Source organism: Motacilla alba, chromosome 7, assembly GCF_015832195.1.
Source record: "Motacilla alba alba isolate MOTALB_02 chromosome 7, Motacilla_alba_V1.0_pri, whole genome shotgun sequence".
Classification (NCBI taxonomy): Eukaryota; Metazoa; Chordata; class Aves; order Passeriformes; family Motacillidae; genus Motacilla; species Motacilla alba.
Window position 1 is genome coordinate 10,707,455 of NC_052022.1, and position 23,527 is coordinate 10,730,981.

At 40.5% G+C, this 23,527-nt stretch overlaps 1 protein-coding gene across 2 annotated transcripts; it reads right to left on the minus strand.

Moving 5' to 3' along the window:
• Window positions 1-348: 348 nt before the first annotated feature.
• On the minus strand, window positions 349-20,336 carry SEC22A (SEC22 homolog A, vesicle trafficking protein). Of its 2 annotated transcripts, none has more exons than XM_038143322.1 (8): window positions 20,271-20,336; window positions 16,696-16,870; window positions 14,963-15,166; window positions 13,522-13,685; window positions 12,246-12,440; window positions 7,542-7,660; window positions 4,475-4,540; window positions 349-1,161 (listed from the first exon to the last, which is right to left on the minus strand). In XM_038143322.1, exons 2-8 carry the CDS (start codon window positions 16,707-16,709, stop codon window positions 961-963), a joined length of 963 nt encoding a protein of 320 aa, XP_037999250.1. In that variant the 5' UTR covers window positions 16,710-16,870; window positions 20,271-20,336; the 3' UTR covers window positions 349-960. The 2 variants fall into 2 exon arrangements, with proteins under 2 accessions (XP_037999250.1, XP_037999248.1); XM_038143320.1 differs by lacking the exon at window positions 20,271-20,336 and adding an exon at window positions 19,768-20,209.
• Between the last annotated feature and the right edge of the window lie 3,191 nt (window positions 20,337-23,527).

Below are 23,527 nucleotides of genomic sequence, written 5' to 3' on the forward strand. Positions count from 1 at the left end.
TTCTTGTTTAAGCTAATCAGACTGATTTATTATTCTCCTGTCACCAGTTGTCTGTCTCAGGTTTGAACTAATTATTCATCCATTTCTGAAAGTAAGGAAGAACATATAAAAAGAACAGTATTCCAAACAAGTACAAGTCACTCCATTTACTCACCAATCTGTTCTCTTTCAACCCTTCCAGAGTCCAAACACATGAAGTGTGCAAGAATCCTGGTTAGTGGCAGAACTTTTTGAATAGTTACAGAAAATGAACCCTATCTACATAAATCAATTTCAAAGAATAATTAAAACAAAATCATAAAGGAAAACACATTAAAGAACTTACAGCACAAGACAAAGCACCACGGGTGAAGCCGATCCCTAGAAACTGAGTTTCCAGGTTACATTTTAATTAAGAAAACATTCACATATATGTCAAAGTGAAATAAAACATTCCAAAATTTAGTATCTTACATATGCCATATCTAGTTTGCTAATATGCAATAGCATTATTATTACTTATTTAGCCTATTCCCTACTGCCTCACAAAGGCAAAACTGACCTTGGAAGTGAAAAGCTTGCACAATATGCAGAACATACCCTACGCATTCCTCCAGTAACGTACAAATGTGCTTCCACGCCACCATCAGATAATTCCACATCAGATTATTCCATGAAGGAAGGAATGAAGATTTTTAAGCCACCAGTTCATATTCTACATACATTTCACTGCATGGATATACTTCACTTTCCTCCTCTAGTCCCATATTCTTTTGTGTCCTTTTCAAGAAAATAAAAAAATAATTAAAAAAAGGTTCAACCACCAAGTGTAGAATGTCCACAGGCATCTTACACTGACTTATTAAAAAAAAAAAAAGAAAAAAAAAGCCCCATTCAGACAGCTTCATCTTTTGGAGAACAGCTTTACATTCCTGAGAGTAACTACTGGAACAAGACTTGGTCTCAATGTTCCAGGACTTGTCAGACGTTGTAATCAGGGGACTTTCCCTGGGGTTGCCGCAGTCGGATCTGTAAGGTAGAAAAAGCTCCCACAGTCACGTGGAAGAAGAGCTGCCACAGGTTGCGCAGTTCATACAGGTACATGTTACACAGGCAGATCAACCCAAAAGTCAGGAAGGACTTGGCATTCCTCCAGCCTGTGTAGTACACAAACAGGTAACACTGTCAGGAAATGAAAAAGAAATCAGGTTACCTCATGGAAAATAACTGCTACTGAAGAAAAACTCTCATGTCACTGAAAAACTACAGCCCAAACCAAGGAAAAGTCTGAATCAAGCATGGAGGAACAGTAACAATTCAGCAGTCATAGAAGGATGAAGAGTACCTGGTATCAATACAAGGTTACATTTGCCTTGTATTAAACCCCAAGAACAACTCATTCATAATAATTCATTACAGCCTGCAATGAGTGGCCCATGAATAAAGATAGTGATGTTCCTGGCAATCTCTGGTCAAAATAAACTGTTCCACTCAAGCAGTGCAGAAAGAACAAGAGAAGTCTTCTTCAGGAAAGCAATGGGAAGGACAGGGACAACAGCAGGGCCCCAGAGCCCAACGCAAGGCAATCCCCCAGACACCTCTCAGTGTCCTGCCAGGGGTGATGCTGAGGGTTTCCAGGCAGATGCAGCGGCCCACACCCTGCTTCAGCTGCTGCAGGACTCATCACATTTGGAGAGAGACACAACTACACTCCTGTAATTTAAGGCGATGTTTTGCACACTGTGGTGTAACACAGTCTGTCAGGACTGCCCACAGTTCCCTACTCAGCCCTCTTCCTACTGTAACTGAAAATCTGTTCAAGTCTTTTGCCTCAGTTTTCATCTCTAAAAGGACAAAGCTTTTACCCAGACATTATTTTTATTTCTTCTGTTGTCTGAACTACTCCTTTAACTGCTAAAAAATAAAAAAATGCCTTTGCCCCTTCCCTGGATTCAGGTCATTTCTGCTGAAGGAAGTTTTTTTTTTTCTCAGGTTTAAGGTAGATAACAATATATTTATGCTTACTTTCTATTCCAAATTTGTTCCCAGTGGATTTATAACTATGGTCACACAGATTTACCAGCATCCATCATCAGATTATCTAAGTGCCATTTCTGTTCTTCCTGGGCATTTGCCATGTTTTATCAGTCAAAAAAACTCCACTTAATTTTCTTTTCATTTTTCACGTTCCTCAAAAAAAGGGCAACTGAACAATACAATTTATTGAGGTTACTTTATATTCTATTTGAACTCTACCACTTTGTTAAAAGCATGCATTTCCACTGCAAGTGTGGCTGAGAGCAGCAAAGCTACTCATAGTGTTTGGGTATCTAAATATTGTTAGAGAAATGAGGACTGGCATTATCAGTAAGATTTGTGAGTTCTTCCTAAAAAGCAAAGTAAAACTAGAGGTTAATAACCTGCATGTTTCAGAATCTAGACAGAAGTGTTCTGAACCTGCTTGACCATTTTGAGCAGAGTAAATGCAACCTGCTTGTGCTGACAACTCCACAAATCATATCTAAAAGAGCAGTTAGCTGGTACTGATATCTCAGCAATAAGAATTCAGATAATTTCCTAGTGTTGTCACTTCCACTGACAATGTACAAACAAGTGTGACTGCTTCCAGGATTAAAATAAGAGTCAGGATATGCTTCATCAAAATGATTAATAAAGGCTTGAAAACAGTAGTTTAAAAATGTTACTATAACATGATGTCAAATGACCGAATTTTACTGAAGAACTGTTTGAAATGAATTGTGAAGTGGATCTTTCATTGGTCTAGCTCTGAGCTACTGGATGTGCCCCTTACAGAACAGATGAAAATGCCAAAACACAGTCAAAAGGCCAAAACAATGCAGCTTTAACAGCTTAATGTAACAAGTACTGTTATGAAACTCCTGAGGGTTGTTTTTCTACTACTAAGGAAAGTGTAATCATTCAAGTGTTATACTGAGCATGCTTTATGAAGAAAGCTCCTCTGTGCTACTTCAGAAGAGGAGATTTTGATTTTTGATTTTGATTTTTTTTTTTAATGAATGTTAAGAGATGACTGAAGGCTCAGCTTCTGGTACTTTGCACTTCTGGTACAACTGAGGCAGTTACTACTTTTTCCTCTTTACAAAAGACCAGAAACTTTGAAGCAACACTAGACATGTCAGTGAGTCTAAAACATCATATTCCATGTAAGTCCTGTTCTTCTGCCGGCACATCATAAACATTTCTTGGGAACTAGAGACACAGTGCTGTGTTGTAATTAACTGAACAAGACAATACAGCATGATGGATGCCTGGTGGGGGAATGACAGTGAAATGGGCTGTCATACAAAACAGGGAATTAATGTCCTGAGCTCTTAACTGTAGCCAAAGAGCATCAGAACATACCAGAGAACCAACATCCCTCAATCCTGAAAACTGACCGATCGCATACTACAGGAATGATACCAGAGGGTGAGAAACAGAGTTTCAGCAGATGTATTTTGAATATTCATAAAAAGCCTACATTCCAAATTGCATGGATTCTTTCTTTCAGACAGCTCTGTTCAAGGTACATAGTGGAGGAAAGATGTCTCAATGGACAGACATGAATACTTTATAAAGAACAAGGTTTCCAGTTTGGGATAGGAGGGGAAAAGTGTATTTTTTTGTATGAAAAAAGAATGGAGAAGCTCTACCTTATCTGATATGGAACAGACTGTTGGCATGGAAAACTAACACCAATCTAAATTATTTAAGGCAGAAGTTGATGGAAAGTCAACGAGTGTTGGAGGCATCGGGACATTTTGCTAGAGATGAATTGTAAAGAATGAAGATTACAGATGACCTGGACAAAAGACAGACTGATGGAAAGGCATTTTCTTATATTACTGTCTGACACAGTACTAAACACTGGCCCACAGAAACAAGTAAAAACTGCATACTCCACAAGTCTAAGATTAAAAGACAAAGTAACTGTAATAACAGCAACTGAGCATGAGAGACATGGACATAGGTTAATGTAATAGCAGTGTCACTGAATGACAGATGCCAGTGGGCACCTTGCTGTAAATTATAAAGGAAAGTCAAATTCAGGTGCAGAAATGGAAAACTGACAGAGAAGAAAAGCAAGAAGTGTCAGGCAGGAAAACAGTGAAAAGCGACCACAAGCTTTGAAAAGGAAGAAGATGCACATTAAAGTACAGAGTGAGGAAAATTCTGGGGTGCAGAATTATCAAGAAAATAATATAACCTCCACTGCTTGTGACTTCAGAGATAATTGTCTCAATTAAATGTCTTAATCATCCAGCTGGAGAATAAATGCCAGCAAACAGAAGCTCTTTGTATCAATCTACTACTACAAGATAGTTTATGATTAATGAAAAAAAACAGAGCAGAAAATATTTTTTGTAATCACCCTATTCAAGTATCTGTGACATTTAAGAAAACATGATGACACTTATGTATGACTGGGTAATGTTTCTAAACTCTAGTGAATTATGCAAACAGAAAAACACACCTGGTACAAACAGGCTGCCGTTCCAAGAAAAAATGCAATAACATAGCTGAAATCTTCACCTTCATTCTGCAAGAATAAAACAAAAAGCCATGTTTTACAATAAAACAAGTGAAATACCAGCCATTCACAGTATTAAAGTTATGAATTATTGCACGTTAAAATAGTTTCACACGGGTTCAAAGCAATTCCTTTACCACACTAAACTGACAATTAGGACTAATCAGTGCTTACTTACATGTCTGCAAAAAATTATGTCCTAGAGTCTGACCAAAATGTTTATTCACAACAAACAACTCTATTCAAGATTTTCAAAAAGCTTTAAAGATGTCCAGCTCTAACACTGGATATTTACCTTCTCCAGATGCCTTCGAAAATTCAAGCCTAAACACCAGGAACTACCTTTAATAGCAAATTCATAGAATTGTGCCTTCCTAAAGTTTCACAAAATGGAAACGAGTTAACAGGAAAGGATCCAAACTGGCCACTAGGGTGGGGTAAAACTCTGCACAGAGAATAACGAAGGCAGCTCCATGCTCAGGCAGCGAGAGCTAACAGCAGCACAGGAATTTATCAAGGAGACTTGGAAAATAGGGCTCTCTTGAAGGAAAGATGGAAAAACTTACTTGAAGTGACAGATTTTCTACTATGTGTTTTGAAAACAAAACAAACCCTTTAACTTATTCAAACAGGTTGTTACAGCTCCTACAGAGCTGAGCGGAGTAAATTTCCATGCTCAATGACTATTCTAACTGCATTTCTAGCAAACATCTGCAACCACCAAAAACTTTCCTAGGAAAACAACAGGCACTCATGCAAATATGTCCTTGAGAGCAAATATCACTTGAGAAGATGGTGGTCCATGCACAAGGACAACTTGTGTCTGCTGAGAGTATGTTACGTGTGAAGCATTTCCATGTCCTGTGCTGACCAGGAAAAACTTTGCACGTCTGCAAAACACAAAAGTTACATCCACAATGCAGTAACTTCTACCCAGTGTGTAAGTCTTTGCCCCAGTGCCACTGCACATTTGGTGGAGTACAGTTACAGATTGTAACAGAATTTTATTAACACCCAAATAAAACCACTGATTATAAAGCAAACAGTAATTCAGAGACACGCTTTTGAATGACTTATGAGAACACATTCCATTAATTGTGTTTTGGATTATTTCTCCCTGAACCTTGTAGATTTTCCATAATAAAGTAAACTAAGAGAAATTTTAATGGATTTTTAGTGTGCCTCATTTGTCAGAAATTAAAATTATCTTCCATCTGTACTGCAATCTATTACCTCCAGATGCAATAACAGAGAATAAAATTAACTGGATGTCCTGTCATCACTTAAATAGATTAATCTAACGTTTGTGCTCTTTTTAAAAAATCAGCTGCAGAAAGGTAACAAAATAAGTTTTAGCAACATTACACTAACTGACAGAAATCTGCTCAGTACTATTTGTACTACAGCATACTTTAAAATCATTCCTATTTATAAACTGAGGGAATTGTGCATAACACAGAAAAAACCTAATTAGGGATAAAGTAGAGATGCAGGTTCACTTGGTCTTTCTTTTAAAAACAAACCAAAGACAACTCAGAAAGAAGGAACTAGCATGGAACATTTTCATTAATCTTGTTCATCTATCCACTAGTCTTCCCAAAATGCTGAGACTCAACAGTACTGTTTATTCAATCTTTACATATATCAATACTTTATAAGATAACTAAAATACAGATACTCTTCTTTACCTTATTTCCCTAAAAAAAATCCATTAGGTATCAAAAATATTGCAGTTAGCTGCTGAAAGGCCTAGAGACCAAGACTTACAAGGAGCAGCTGAGGAAACTGGGACTGTTTAGCCTGGAGAAGAGGAGGCTTGGGAGAGAACTTACTGCTCTCTGCAACTACCTGAAATGAAACTGTAGCAAGGTGGGGGTTGGGCTCTTCTCCCAGGTAAGAACGGGTAAAATGAGAGGAAATGGCCTCGTGTTGCATCAGGGGAAAGATTTCTTCACTGAAAGGGCTGCCAAGCTGCCCAGGGAAGAGGTTGAAACATCACCCCTGAAGGAATTTAAAAGCCTTGTAGATGTGGCACTTTGGAACATGGTTTAGTGAACTTGGCAGTGCTGAGTTATGGTTGGACTCAGGTCTTTTCCAACCTAAATGACTCTATGAAGTCCAGATAGTCTCTTTATTTAAACATATCTACCAGCCAAGCAAGAGGATTACCATTTTCTCTCAGAAAAGTTCCATGGGGTTTTTAGTTTCTATATCTATCACCACAATAACAGCCATTAAATTTTAAGGAAGTCTTTAGGTTTTTTGTGGCAGCACACATGAACTTTCTTGCATGCCTGCCAAGTACTAGCAGCATATTCACCTGAATTGCTTGAAAGCATAAACCATTATTAGTGATACTGTAGCACTTGTGGGAATACAACCAGCACAAGAAATGGAATAGAAAGAAACTGAAAGAAAGATCTTACAGGAAAAAAAATGGATTTGGGGGAGGTTGTTTGGTGAGGGGAGTTTAGAAGAAAGTACTTGACAATTTTCTGACACTGATCCTTTCAATACACAATAAGAAATAAGGTATATTAAATACAAACAAAAAACTACAAAAGTTCTCTAAGAAACAACTTTACAAAACCTGTTTAAAGATTCCCGCTCTGTGGACTTTTCAAAAAAACTGCCCAGATTTTCCAAGCTGTTCATCATTTCACTCAAGTGTTTTTAAATAGCATCTATAGAAATTAAATGCCTCATACCCTGGCATAAATTTAGCAAACAGAACATTTTGTTCACATCCTCACTGCTACCAAGGTACCAGGGAAGGAGCTGGCCACCCACCTTCCACTGCTGTTGAAACTCACAGCCTCGATGAATGAGGCAGCACACTCAAGGAGGATGCACAGATCACAAACAATACAGGTTTTGTAACAGAGGCCTGACCTCACGAACAGTACTTTTGAAATAAAACTGGCACAACTCAAATCATATACAATCTTCTAAAACGAGAATTGTGGTTGCTATGATGCATAACTTTTAAATTCATGGACATGTACAATACCTGGAGAAGACTTTCTATGGCATGGAAGCCACGGATTAAATTCAAAGCTCCACATAACAGACTAAGCACAAATGAGACAATCCCTGGCAGAGTCACAGGTTCCAGACGTTGATGAGGAGCTGCAAAGCAGATCAAAAGAAGATATCAAAGGTCAAAGCAATGCCTTCAGAAATTCAATAAAATAATAATCTCATTTGTCAGTGCTTTTCAGCTCAAGAGATCACTGAAGCAAACCACAAAATGTCATTTCTGTTTTCTAAAAAGACAAAACATTGTAAATGTTTCAGCACAAGATTTAGCAAAAAGTAAACTTTCCTCCAGTTCACACATGTAATTATCTTGTTATATTTAGTCTTTATCTCAATAGGTTCCATTTAGATGGCTGCTCAAACATGCCAAGAAATCAAAAGTAAAAGACGCACTTGCTACTGATCAGTAACCAGCTAATAAGTAACGTACTTAAGAGCTTCTCTCACAACCTCCACTCTTCTTTAACACCAATGCATTAGTGAGCTACTGAGACTGATTTAGCTTGTTTGCTGAACAGAACACTGACAGCTTTGCTATCACAGTCCCCTTCCTTAAAAACACAGTGTGTGCTACCAAAGACACACATGAAGGGACAGCTCTGAAACTCAGCTGGCACCTGTACCACAATCTTATATAGGCCTTCCAGATTGTGCTTAGCATCTAACAAGTTAAATACATTACAATTAAAACACTCTCTTTCCATGCACACCCGCTCTTTCAACCTTGTCTAGGGTCACAAGTATGTAACAGTTATGTATGTTCCTCATTACTGTCCCTTTCCATAGTGAATACCAGAAAGCAAATGTGAAAAAACAATGCAGAACTCTTAACAGTCTGGGCAACACTGGGATAAGAATGGGACTACTGAGCTGTACTCAAATCATTCTGTTCAAATCAACCAAGTGTAAAGATGTGAACAATGAGGTTAATGAACTGTAACATTGATAGAGAGGGGGTGTCAATCCCAGTTGTTTGTATTGCACAGACCCAGGAAAAAGGTTTTTCAAACAGTTTATGAAGTTACAAAACCTAAAAAAGCCCCAACAAAAGCTATTTCACATTGATAAGCAGGCAGGGCTGTCTAATTAAGAGTGTACGATAAAACAAAAATATACAGGATGAGTTCAGTTAATTAATTTGTGCTGAATTTAATAGTGTAAATCAGCTGGCATGGTTTTTTAAACAAAAGTATAACCCACATTTAACTGTGAGAGCTCACTGCTTTTCTAACTGTAGGGCACATTACTCCCAGCAATCACTCAGTTAAGGTTAAATATGCTAGATGTGCTATCTGCATACCAAACCACTCTTTTTCAATGACTCCCAATTGGTTGTTTTGTTTTAGGTTTTTTTTAACCATCTCATCTCAAGAGTGGAAAAAAGCTGAAGATGTATATGACTGTTTTTAGCCAATAGTAACTCCATTCCATTAATTGGTGGATAAGATTAGTCCACCGCTCTCCACCTGCAGCTCTCCAGAAAATCTCCTTTTCCCCATGTATTGGGTAACTTAAAATCATTGTGTGCTAAAACAGCACTTAAAACACCTCTTTGAGAACCATGGAGGGAAAAGTAAAGAGTTTGGTCAGCTAAATCAACGGAGTCTATGAAGGTTCATAAAATAGTAACTTCACTCTTGTTAAAATATGAAAAAAAAAGGACATTATGTACCATTATAATGTTATTAAACTCTCCAGGGTGTAACAAATTTTAGTGTTACAATCAAAGCAACAAGACTCAATTTATATACAAAAAGATGAAGGCAAAACCAAAGAATGAAGAAGGAATGTCAGAGAAGGCAGGGTAAAGGGCAACTGACTTTGAATTGGTACATCTACCAATCTTAGAAATATGATTAAGTGCCATATCAAAAATTCTCAGTTCAAATAATGCACAAATTCTGAATTTAATGTTGACATTTACATAGAAATTCAGGAAATTTACATGGCATGAGAAACTACATTACTTGTAAGAAAGTTTATTTAAAACTAAAACGTAAAAAAAAAGCCAAAGCATGGAGTATACCATCAAGCAAAAAATAACTTTGATCTGACAACTGTTTCTTCATTTCTTCACTGAAAAAAAGCTCAGAAACCAGTACTTTTATCCTAACCTGAAACATCACAAATCAGCATGCTGTGACCTTATTTCTAATGCCTGCCAACACCTACATGTACCTTTGCAGGAAGATTCTATCCATTATCTGCACACTTTATGCTTCCCACATGCAGAATGAACCCTGTTCCTCACTGCACTGCACAACTCTCAGAGGGAAAAGGGCAAGCCCTGCAAGCACTGCCAGCACAGCAGGCCTGGACTCCTCACCCTGGCTACACACCCAGTTACAGTGGGAGCGAGGGAGAGCCGCTGCTTCCCCTCCACGGCCCGAGCTCATGCCTCCAACTCTGCCATTCTGCACAACAGATTTGCATCCACCTAACTTTCCACCTCTGGATGCTCTCCAACTTCATTTACCACAGCTCACTCCAGAAAGTCCTACTTTTTAACAGTACAGCATATTCAGGAAATTCCACTAGGCAAAACATCTTTTTGTGAGAACCTTTTGCTCTGTCCTTAGAGCAAAGGAGAAACTTGGAAGTCCAGCCAACTGAGTGGGCAGCAAACATCCAGAGAAAGTTCTTTTCAAGGGTGGAGAGAAGTGATGAATGTAAAGAACTACAAAACCATTAGCAGACTTTCTAAAAAAGACACTGTTATTCAATAGCATCTAAAATGTGAAGAGCTGAAGAAGTAGCAAAGTGCCAGCTTCTCATAATGTACAGCCCTTTGATGGCGAGTTTCTACAGCAACTCAAGGAAGGAAGTGGATAACTGAACAGAGATCTATGGAATTCAGAGGAAGAAGAAAGTTAAAAGCAACTGAAAGAGAAACAGAAGAAAAATGACATGGAAAGAAAAGAGGAAAACAGAATTCTTCTTAAGAAGTTGTGGAGAGGTAAGTAAAAAAACAGACAATCACCTGCCAATTATTGTTGAATCTTCTTTTTTAGTTAAAAGGGAAATGGTCCCTATGTTTTTTAATTTAGGTCTATATAACCTTCAACACTCTTACTCAAAAAAGTGATAAATATCACATCTCCCTCTACATGGACAACTTTTAAAAAACAGCCAATTTTGACACAGGCTAAATTCTCTCATGCTTACTGCTTTTTCTTTTTCCAACTGCAGGAAGTTTGAATCTAGACAATTTACAGAGCTAACCAGCTCCCCTTCTGCCACCATAACCCTTTCCACAAAGCAGGATTACATGAGAACATTAAGAGTAAACAACAATATAAACTAAAAGTGGCAAAAGAGTGGTATCACAGCATTACATACCTTTAAAAAGAGCCCACACATGTAAAAAGATGACAAAGGTACAGTGCTGCTTAGATGATTCCACTCTTTTAAACAACTTAAACAGCTTTACACTTTTCCTTTTATTAATTTTCCTGACTCTAACTCCAATACTGTTAAATTGTAAATACAGAGACTGCAAGCTATTTCTACACTGTCTCATAGCACCTGGAATTCTCAGAATCAGGGCCCCAGAGTACACACAGGACACCCTACTGGTTTTGTTTGGTTTTTATCTTCCATAGAAAGGAGTTTTCAATCTTCTAGAGTAATCCTCATGAGTAAGTACATAATAAGGATAATATACTGGCACAGAGATCCTATTAATGTATACATATACATAAACTGCACAAAATCTCATTTATTACAACATTGTAGGAGGTGTTTAGATTTACGACTGCAATTCTATGATTTATGATTGCACCCTGACACTGTAACGTGAACAGCATCGGTGTGCGCCTGCTCGGGATGATTTACAGACAGAAGTACTTCTGGGAAAAAAAGGAAAATATATTAACTAATTAAAATCAACGCTTCCTTCCATTCTATTTATGATTTTGCTTCATGAAACTTGGAGGACTGAAATCAGATGATGTCAGTTTCACATGTGGAGCCCATGTATCAGTGCAAGGATTTGGCATTTTGTTTCTGTCCTGCTGGGAAACATCTGAAGATGGGCCTCAAACCCATTCAGAGGATTCACTTAATAGCACAAACCTTTAACCCAGCTCAACCCCACAATTCCACATTTACCTCCTACATGAAATAAATTTAAGTTTTAAGAAATTAATGACTAATTAAAGAAATTTGGCAGTTTTATACAAAATTGCAATTCTTAACGTTGTACATAAGGCACTCATTTTAGAGAGTATATCTTTTAGCCAGCACAGCTCCTTCGATTTTCACCATTGCAAAGGCCTCCTAAAGAGATGCTTCTCCCTCCAGCTGCTCTAACTCCTGGCACTGCTCTCAGCTTATATCAACACTGAGTCTTACTGGGCAGAAATATCAAAATGTTTCAGAAATCTTAAAAGGTCAAAAAAAAAAATCATCTTCTTGTTAAGTGCTCATCTTCATTAACAGGGTTTTTTTCCTTCAATAAAGCAGCCTAATCAACAGGGCCATTTCCTCCTCTGAGTGCCTCAGGAAGGTCGGCATTTGGAGCAAGAGACAAAACAGACATCTGAGCTAAAATACATGTAAGGTCATATCAGCTTTATGTTTTAGAAACATGAAAAAACCTTTTTTTTTTAAAGAAAAAAAAAATTTGCTGCATGTGTCTCATTTAAAGATACAACAACAGAAGTCTGGAACTCACCTGCAGATATCTTACCAGTACCCTTATACTCCCCCACAGGTATATGAGAAAAACCATTGGCTGAACCAAGTTCTGACACTGAAATTTGATATGGTGGTCTCAGCTTGATTTCAGTCTGCATATCAGCAAGATTCATCTTTGTTGACAAAGAACGTGTGTTGTTGTATCTCTGTTTGGTCCTCTGAATGAAATTATCTGTGCAAAATTTAAAATAAAAAGGTGTTTTTCTATGGACTTTGTTAATTACATAATCCAAGACCATGCAGCTTTTCAGTTCCAAACTGAAATATATTGCTTGAAACATTTGTATTTATGTTGGGTTTTTAACACTATTTCTGTTTTGTGCCTAATACATCATGGGTTATTTAATTCTGCAGTTAAAAAAAATTAAACTCTAAAAATCTAATTATGTAATAAGTGAATAAACTAATGACTTTTCATTGCATGAGACTGAACACATTCCTAATACAATGGATTCACTGCACTTATTCTAGCTTTTCTGTTAGTTTAGTAAATATCCTTATGAAAAAATTATGTTGTGGAAGAAAAACAGTGTTCATAGAAATCTTCACAAGGAGGACAGTAATGTCATATAGAAATTGTCACTAACTGACTGAATTATAGACAGGAATTAACTAATTGGAGTATCTTCCCCCGTGTTTCTAAAACTGCAGTTCTCTTTGCTCTAATGTGCTTCATAAGAATATTGAATTACAGTAATTTCTAATAGATAGTATTAAAGCAACATAAATTAATGGAATTCATAACAGCTGTTATCTGGTATATATGAGATGAGTTGCATTTGGAGTCTGAAGATTAAATGCTCCACTACATCATAAGAGAAGTAAACATTTCTCCCTTTCATGTATTGAACAAGAGGTAGCACAGCTAAGAGCTCACGTGAAACTGCAATCTTTTACTTGAGAAATTTATGAAGCTCAATGACATCACAGGTTAAGTATTTCAACAGGTATGAAGTCAAACAACTCCTGATATTACTACCAGAAGATGAACTCCAGAGTTGTTCACACAAGGCTTAAACCAAAACCTACTGGAATGAACAGAAGTAAGTTTGGATAAAACTCTAATAGATTAATTTAATGCCCTCAGAAATATTTCTTTATTGACTCTAACTGCAGTTAAATCAGATTCTAAATCCATCTGAAACAGAACTATAAACCGTTTTGAACATTTTTTTGTGTGCATTAAGTTGTATCTATTTAAATTCTCATTTGTCTTAGTATGAGAATGAAGGGGGAGGAAGTCAGATCCTTACCAAACTCTATAAAACAGTATGGTCTGATAGCAGTATTCGTCTTCATCATGTTGTAGGTCGTGATGAACTCCTTCTGAAGCTCATCCAGGAAACAGAAAGCCAGGACATTGGGATAATTTTCAGTGCACAACATCATATAGCTTACTCCCAGAGAACTTATAAAGCTGGAATTGAGAAAACATATTCAAAATTTCAAATTTAAATTCAGTGAATTAACTGCTTTTCTAGTCTGATCTCATATTCTGCAACCAAAAAACAAAAACTTATCTGGGGTAGCAAAGGAATAAATGGTTACTGAAAAGCCCATCAGTATTCTAGAAGAAAAACAAGTTACTTTTAGGCAATGTTTTACTTGAACACTACATTGTACAATCAATCATATGAGAAGCTGTTTTACATGAATGTGTATGTAGGTATCTGTATGTGTGCACACACTCATGAAACAGAAAATAACAACGCTTTTAGGATGCAGAAACACAGGTTCATCCCCGTAACAGCTTTTCACTCATCTCAAATGTACAATACAGAATCTGGTGCAGCTCAAAAATGCAAAACCTTATCTTCAGATTTGGGGGAGGGCTGTTGGCTCTTTCTAGAACATGGGAAGAAATAGAACTGTTCTGTAGAGTGCAGAATTAATAATTCTCCAAAGAGAGCTGCAAGGACAATCGGAGATGGCAAATATGAAATCAGAAAAGGACAGTTTGCAGTATACATATTCTGTTGCATTTAGGCAATTCATCAGAGTTTTGGTTTTCATGATAACATTCAAATTTCTTACCAATCTTGCTGGATAACTTACAGTATTAAAAGTAATCAAAGACAAAAGCAGTAAAATCTACCCTGATTGAGCCTTATAGCTTATTCTTAAAAGTTTGTTTAAAGCTAATCAGTTTACAGGCCAACTGTAGTTAGCCTGTAAAAAATAAACTGAAACAATTTAGTCCATCCTGGGCTTTAATCCAAGAAATGCTGGAAACTCACATATACCTATAGGAGTATTAGCACTTTCTAGGATCATTCACGTGCTACACCTTCCACTGTAACTTCTACATGGTTAACTAGGGGTTAAGATGAAATTACTCACCTCATTTAAAATATCTAAATTACAATCCGAATTTAGGCCAGTTAAAGTGCAAGTGAACTATAAATAATAAAGAATTTCTTCTAAATATCTAATCCAAACCTACCCTTTCATCCATGTAAAGCCACTCTTCCCATGATGTTGCCCTATGACTATGTGCCATTACAAAGGAACTTCCATGAAAGTCTGAATAGGTTCAAACCATTCTACAATTGCTCAGGTTTTAAATTTCTGATACATAAATAGTGCTAACAATTAATCTTAGTTTGACTAAGCATTTCTAATGTGCACAGTTAACTTTATAACTTACAGAGAGACTCAACCTAGGATGTTGCAAATACAAAGGAGATGCCTTACTTTATATTATACTGTCCAGTTTTCAGAGTACATCTATCAGGAAGCTGAGAAAGTTTTTTTGAGAGCATTTTAAAATATTTTCTACATTCTTGCATTCCCGTGCTCTGGTCATAATCAGTAGATGCAGAGAGTGGGAGTCCATCCCTCACACGGACCACAGAGGCAGATAAAATCATAGACATTGCCAACAGAGTTAATGACAACCTGCAACAAAACACAAATCAGGAGGAAACAGAATTAAGGTAAAAGCACAGACAACAACAGAGTCAACTGTGACGAATCAAACTTCTCAAGCTGTACAGTGGGTTCAGGCCTCAACTGGGGCACAGTTAGGATTTTCAATTGTAACTCAGACTAGAGTTTTAACTGAACAGGACTTACTAATCTACACAAGCCAAAAAACAGTTCTTCAAACCTTACATTAAATCAAATAATTCACAAGTCTAGCAAGACACATATTAAAAGGATTACTTATCTGCCAAGCATCAGTACACAAATTTGTTCTCCTATAGTGGGCGAACTGCTAGAATTTATATGAAGCCAAAAGCAAACACTTCCTCAGCTCTTAACACTGCTCTGCAGACTCCTACCATATACTACACCTATCACTTCAGACACTATGAAAAAATACTTCTGCCTCCCTCAGATGATGCTACTCAAGTTCCATACAGTCACAAATTGCAAGAGGAAACATATTTCTGGCTACAGCTGAAATATGCTTTTGTGTGTGACACTGACATGTTTACAGCACCTTTCAAACTATGACGTTAAGGGCGCTTTACAAGCCTCAGCAGCTGAATGACTGCATTCTCACAAGTCAGAAATGCAATTCTTCCCCAAAAAGACACTACCTCTTCATAGAGGAAATAGCTATTTTTACCTGAACTCTCATCTTCTCTATTTCCCACTCCCCAAAGATTATATATCCATCAGGAAACTTAATGAATAATCAACAACATTCAGGCTTTTCAAGGTTATTTACTCTTCAGAAAGAAAGAAGCATATAATAATGTAAGCACTAAAAATGTGTTGTAATTTTCAGTTTAGTAAATTCAGCTTCAGCAGCAGTCAAACTTCAACCTCCTTTGAGATCCATCACGTTAGCTGAATAAATTCCAAATTAATACCCTTGTATTTTACTTGTACAGCACATCAGACTCTCCCCAAAGCTGTAAGAGCAGGGGAAGCCACTGTTGACTGCAGTCTGCTGAACACCTTGGGGTTTTCATCGGGAGCCCTTGTTATTTCAGCACTTAACTGGAGAATTCCCTCCTGAACAAAGTGCTTCCATCAGCTGGACACAAAAACACAAAACAACCCCAGCTCCAGGACTTCCTCTAGATCAGCCTGCTGGCATGAAGCATTCAAGAAACTAAACCCACAGTCAGAACCTTTTACCTATCTCCAAGTTCATGCACGTGCTCCAGAAGGACAATTCACATGGAATGCACACGGACTGGTTCTCTTAACCATGCTGCTAACCACACAGCCAAGGAGCTAACCAAGCAGCTCAAGAACACGACACAATTGCAGAGGAGCTTTAAACTGCAATGGTTCTCTGCCAATAACCATCTCTACCACTCAGACCTCCATCCTGACAGGGACTTTTGGGAACTGTATCAATATAAACAAGAGCAGTGATGCCATGGCACAGTTTAAATACCCCTTCATTAACTTACTTGCACAAAATGTAATTTCATGGATCTGCATTTCTGATGAAACAAGTAACTTACTTAGCAGCTAACATGAAGAAAGGAACGCAGCTCCATGTCCTGTTTCAGGAAAAGGCAGTGAATAGGACTGCACTGCAGGAGAAACCCAGAATCCCGCAGCCAGCTCTCAGAAGAAAAGATATTATTCTGTTCACTTTTTAAATTATCTTGATGGTTAAAGTTCATGTTGAGCTATCTGATGAGATAAGAACAAACAAAAAAAGTTAATAAATATATTTACTGGGTAACAATGCACTTCAGCTCTTTTTTGTGAGGCCTTACATATTGGAAAGGCCTGAACATAGCCAAGGGAGGTTACTCAAAAGATAATCAAAGAAAAAGAAAACTGGGATAACAGAGATATTAAAATGTTTCTGTGTTCTTTAAGTGAAGTTCAGGAAGTCCCATCACTTGGGGCATTTAAAATGGGAAAACATGCTATTCATTTGCACAGTACAGGAGTATCTCAGGTTTACACAACCTTTGATGCTGAACCCCATCATTCCCCCTATCCACTACATTTGAATAATCCATAACCTTCTCTGCTCAGACCACTTCAGGAACGAAACACAGCACAACACAGCTCTATTTCCAAAGCATTAAGATTTTCAATGTTCAATCTCATCATAGCTGCTTTGCTCCTACAACTGAGAAGAACATAAACACCGCTAACAACAGCATGAACGCACAGACAACACACAAAGCAAATGATAAGGACAAGTTTAGAGGTATTCTTTCAACTTTTGTGTCTATTCTGTATGTTAATAAATATTTGCATAAATCTACGACTCCTACTTATATTCAGAGAAAAACAGGCTCTGTAACAGAAGACAAGCCTCTGTTGAAAGCTGCCAATTCTCTTAATATACTACGAAATCACACAAGGTAGAAATTGTGCTGAGCTGAAGATCTTAACACCAGTTAGGTTTTGTCACCATCATCTTAAAAGGCCACCCAGTGAAAATATGAACTTTTTTCTCAGCCTCCTAACAGAAGAATCAGGGATCTATCTAAAAACCAAAGCTAATAACAGAAAACTACTTTGGCTGGAAGATCATACATTTGTCAAGAGATGTATAATACACATACTGTAACAGAACATACAGCCTCACCTGAAAATGTATTAACAAAGAAAAAAAGTTTACTAAATCTACCTTATCCAGCTCTCAAAACAACACAGCTTTACACAAGGAGACAAGTGGTAAATTTGATATGCACTTACATATTTAGAGATTGAAAAAAGATAAATTTGTTTTCAGAGCTATCTCTTAATGTCTTTTTGAAACGTCTATTCAAAGCTGCATTAAGTAAGTCACCAAATCGTTACAAACTTCATACGCTTTCCTCCAAAAATTCTGTATCCCTCAACCACCTGAAGATGACTAAAGACTGCACTTCCACTGCAAATGGTCTGTGACTCTCTTACAGGTGCAAGGAAATGAACAGACTGGGTTTGCTGTTTCACTCCATGACAGAACTGTAGCATTCCAAATCCAACCAGCAGCTGTTTGGCTCACAGCTATCACAGAGGTCCAAACATGTCACCAGCCAGTGGAACCCCCTGTCACAGGCTGCCGTCCATGCTACAGGGTCATATGAATTTAAGAGGCAACTGGAAAAGTTCAGAGAAAAACTACCAGGGGTATTAAAAGCAAGTCACAACCCTTTCCTCAGCGGGATTCTGACCCCCACACAAACACCAACAGGGAGAGCATCACAGAAGCATCACTACACGCTTGCAGCATTCTTGTTTCCCTTAGTTAGTATTTGCTTCTGCCCCACCGTTGTTGATCTCCCCAGCACAGCCCTCCCCACAAACGAGAGAACTTATGGACAAGAGGAGCATGGAGAAAGCTGGCCACAGACAGGTAAGAGTCAGCAGGGTGGCTATTCCTCTGCTACTGCACCTTCCCAAGAGCTGTCCAATTCCTCATGCACATGCCAGCATCCACTGTTTCACAACTAGGAATCGGCACATGTGCCTGGCTTCATTTCCTCCCAGGAACAAGAAACCTCGGGTGATGAAAACCAGAGCCTGTTTCACTGTACTTGTTTTTTTTTTTTGAAGCCATATTCAATTATCATGTTGTTTATTTCTGTGTTATGATGGTACTTGTTCCTGAAGCAGCATCTAGAAAAGTCCTAGAAGCACTGAAAACAGAAACTGGAACATTCCAAGCTTTTGTAACAAATTCATCATCTAACTTGTGATCTGACAGTTGTTTTAAACCTATTTGACACAGTCTTGTAATACTTTTTACAAATGTTTGAAAGTGGCTTGTGACTTTGATTTGCTCAGGATACTTCACCTAAAAAACCCTCTAGCTTTCTCAAAATTCTGAGCAGATCTAGTGTAATGGCAAGCCTACCCTCCTGCACCTGATAACCTTCAGCCAATTTAATCACAGCATTTCTTGCTGGGATGTCTGCCTCTCATAAAAACTTTCCATAAAATATAAAACTGGGAAGCATGTGCAAGCTACATGCCTGTCAGACACAGAATAAAGATAAAACTTCTGTGCTTACTTCAAACATGTACCTTATACTTACTGCTGGACAGTTTATTGTCCCCACTTCTGAGGGTTGTGACAGCTGCATTAAATGGGAAGGAGCTTAATTTTTTCACTCTACATCATACCTCAGAGATTTGCATTACAAACTGGAGCACTACAGAAGGACACAACAAATAAAGCCACTTTGACATCACCGGATATGATAAGGCAAGAGAATAATCCTAAATCGCCAGCCAATATAATCCTTTCCATAAAGCCAGGGAGAAAGAGACCTCAGAGGCAGAACCAAGATTTAGAGAATCAATGAGGTTGGAAAAGACCTCTGAGATCTTTGAGTCCAGCCTATGACTGGACACCACCACGTCACCAGCCACCACTAAGTGCCACGTCCAGTCTTTCCTTAACAGGTGGCTCCAGGCATAGTGACTCCATCACCTCCCTGGGATCCCAATCCCATATATAATTACCCCTGCTGAAGAAATTCCTCCTAACGTCCACACAATTCTGACAAACTAAGGGAACGGAACGAGTTGCATCCCAAACTTTGGGAGCTTGACCCTTTCACCTAGCACCTACTTACGTGGCAGCTCCGACACGACCATCTGCAGCCGCAGCAGAAGCGCTGACTCAGTGGTCACTGACTTAGGCTGATCCGCACCGCTACAGGTCACAGAACTTCACACAACCTCCCGCAGAGCCTGGAGAGCGGTGGAGACCCTACACACAGCGGGCTCCTGCTACCGAGCGGCGCCTGCCAGGAGCCCCGAGCGGCCCTGGCTGCCTCCCGCGCCCGCCCTGCCCGCGGCAGCGGCGCTGCCGCCGCCTCCACCACCCCCCCGACACGGCGGCGGCGGCCCCGCGCCGACCGCGGCTGAGGCGCGAACGCAGCCGGCCCTGAGGCTCCGCGGCCCGGCCTGAGGCCGGCAGGGGCGGGCAGGCGGGAGGGGAAGGGAGGCGAGGCGAGGCGAGGCGAGGCGGCGGCGCGGGCAGGGCGGGCAGGGCCGAGCGGCGGCCTCAGCCTCGGCTCCCGCCCCGCCCGCGCCCCTCACGGCGCCGGCCCCGCGCGGGGGGCGCGAGCCGTACCTGGGCAGCGGGGCGGCGGCGCGCGGCTCCCGCCGGGCATTGTGGGAGCGGACACGTCCGCGCGCGCCGCAGCGCCCCCGCGCGTTGCGGCCGCGCCGCTGCGGGGCGGGGCCGCCCTGAGGGGGATCCGCGCGCTCCCGGCGCCGCCGCCTCAGGGCTCCCGGCGGGCCCCGCTGCCGGCCCCGCTGCCCGCCCGCGCCGCTCGGGGGGCTGCCCTGGGGGCTGCGGAGCGGCATGGGCTGCTGTGTACGAAGGGGAAGCCGCCCGTGCGTGGCTGGGATGCGACGGCCACGCTCCCGAGCCAGGCTCCGCGGGAGGCAGCAGCCGAGCCACCGCCAGCGCTGTCCCGCATAGCCTCGTCTGAGGCTGAATTTGTCATAGAATCACTCAGGTTGGAAAATATCTCCGGAATCACGGGGACCAATTTATGACCCAACACTACGCTGTCAACCAGACCAGGGCCCCGAATGCACACCCAGCCTTTATCTAAACACCTCCAAGGATGGTGACTCCAGCTCATCCCTGGGCAGCCCAGTCCAGTGTCAAATCACCCGCTCTGTGAAGAAGTGCTTCCTAATGACCAACCTGAACCTCCCCTGGTACATCTTACTGTCCTCTTGTCCTGTGCCCTGGGAGAAGAGCCCGACCCCCGCGGGTCTGCAGCCTCCTCCCGGGGAGTTGTGGGGAGTGCTGAGGTGAGCCCCCAGCCTCCTCCAGGGCAGGGCGCTCTGCTGTCAGCGCAGCTGTGCTTCAGGAGCTGTGCTCTTTGGGTTCTCCCGTGTAATAACTCCTGACAGCGGCTGGCTGGTGTCCACCAGGTTTAATGGATCACGCAGCCCTTGGCATACTCCTGGCACTGTGTGGATAACCAGGTGTGTTGGGGTCCTCTGCTGGGGCAGCGAACGTGGCTGCTGGCGCCTGTGTGATGAGGACAGAATAGCCACCAGCAAAGGTGCACTGAGATGAGACCAGATGCGAGGCTAATCTCACTCATTTCCCAACAAATCAACTGGGCATGTTTCAACAATAAATGACAATACAGAAGTGGAAGTTTGCAAAACTCATTAGTAATCCTAGAGTGAGGTTCCTATTTTAAAACTTTCTTTACTGATACAAGGATAATTTTCTCCCTGTACTACTCTTTGACTTCACTGTTTTCATACCAAATCACACTGTTTTAGTCTGTTGGCTCAAATCTGAATTGAAAGCAGCTTATTTCCTCGCTCGCCCCTTTTAATTTCACCTTCCATCTGTTCCTGCTTCACTATCCAAGTGCCTGAAGCACGGCAGTGTTGGGATGGAGGTAACACACCTCACACTCTGACTCTCAGGCTCTGCTGAGCTCTACTCAGGAGCAAGGGGATCAGGAAGATGGTATTGGAGAAAATCAGTGCTCTCCAACCTCAACTCTTCCTTCTCCAAGCAATTTTATGTGGATACCTATGGCAACCCTGGATATCAGAGGGGCATTGCCTCACTCCCTATTCCAGTGATCCAAGTGAGGAAAAACGATCTATTGGATCTTAGAACGAGGAGTAAATTGCTATTGCTAGGGATTAATTGCACCCTTTCAGGCTCCAAGCTTTCTTCTCTGTGCTTCAAGCAAAGCTCAGCCAAGCCAAGGGCTCGAGCTCCCTGGGTCAAGTAAGACCACAGTAAGGGGTACAAGATTAGTTGTGTCTCTGGAGCTGAGTAACAGAGGGGAAAACAGAGGAGGGAAAAAAGGGGAAAATTGTTTTTAGAGCAGACTCAAGACAGGAAAGTGGTGAAGAGGCCACCCTCAGAAGATGGGGCTGGCATGGAGATGTGGGAAAGGGAGGAAGGAGCAGGTGAGCAGAGGGGCCACGGCAAGAGAGGTCACCTGCTTGGTGAGGTAGTTTTTCTCTGAACATAAAAGCTCAAGAAAAAGTGATGTCCTGGAGAGCCTTTCCTGAGCATCCTTCTCTCAGTGAAAGCTGGCTGTTGGCAGGAACTGCCAAGGATGTGCACCACAAACAGGTCTTGCCAGAGCCTCGCAAGGGATGCAGCGCCTGCGTGTTTGAATACACAACTTGGCATCTGCAAGTCAGCATCTTGGCCTGTCAGGAAAAAACTGTCCCCAGTCAGGCTTCTGTAGAGTGGAGCACGGGAACATTTCAATCCTTGACAATGTACAGGTAAAGCACACATTCAGAAGATGATACATTAATCTGAATAATTTCCAGAGTCCTTATCCTGTATAAACAGAGTGCACAGTATTACAAGCTGCTACACAGTTTAACAGCTTATGATAGCATCTACTATAATACAGAGAACTAGTGATTACTTAATTAGAGGCTGTCTAAAGGTTTGTGATAAGTGCATGCATGTGTAATTTTAATTTTTCTAGTTCTTCTGAACTGTTTATCTTTCAACCCTAAAATTCTCTTAACCTTTTGTAAATGTTTTAAAGAAATAAGATTAGCATTTTCCATTTACATAAACAGGATTTCAAGTATTGTATGTACGTGTATTAGTTAAGATTCCTAGGGGAACAAAACCACATTATTCTTTATTTTCAGGTTAACCTGGCCCCAAGAGGTTAAATAAATCACACAAGGTCGCTTGAGGGAGGTAGTGGCAGAGTCAGAAGTGAGGTTACAGCTCCCAGCTCTCATGGTGAACTTAAATCATATGTGTTATTCAAGAATTTGCATGGCTAACAAGCCAGTTACACTTTAAATTGTGTCTTTTCCTTGTCCCATTGACTCCCCTAAGACACAGAAGCAGTAGAACATTGTCAGAGGGGCAGCGTGCAGTGAATGCATTAGTGAAAGCTGCAGCCAGAGATAAAACATTCATAAGAAGTAAATCCAGTCAGTGCAAAGGGTGGAAGAATGAGGTGTTTCAGAATGAGGAGGAGAGATGAGGAGACAAAGAGATGTGGACAGTGTCAGAGGTTGGAGGGAGGGTGGCAAGGGAGTGCCCACGGTGCCAAACCCCTCAGAAATGCCAACCGGGGGCTCTACATGAGCAAAACAGAGAAGCCATCACTTGGAGTGTGTCATCAGCCAGCTGAAAGCAAAGCCCAACAGGAATGCTCAGAGATGAGTTAGGACAGGATTTACCTCACTGATGTTCAGTGATCTGGAAATTGCCCTCTGTGAAGAAGCTCTTTGTTGCTATTTCTCCTCAGTCACTGCAGGGAGCAGACATGTCCAGCTGCATTTATGCACCTTGGCTTTGGATGACTTAAGGTAGGGAAGACAAACCCTTAGGCTCTGTACACTGGATTTAAA

Coding starts and splice junctions, on each gene's coding strand:
- SEC22A (XM_038143322.1), bottom strand. Junction 7,661..12,245: donor TACTGGTAAGATATCTGCAG/GTGAGTTCCAGA, acceptor TCTGCTTTGCAG/CTCCTCATCAACGTCTGGAA. Junction 1,162..4,474: donor CGGCAGCCTGTTTGTACCAG/GTGTGTTTTTCT, acceptor ATTTCCTGACAG/TGTTACCTGTTTGTGTACTA.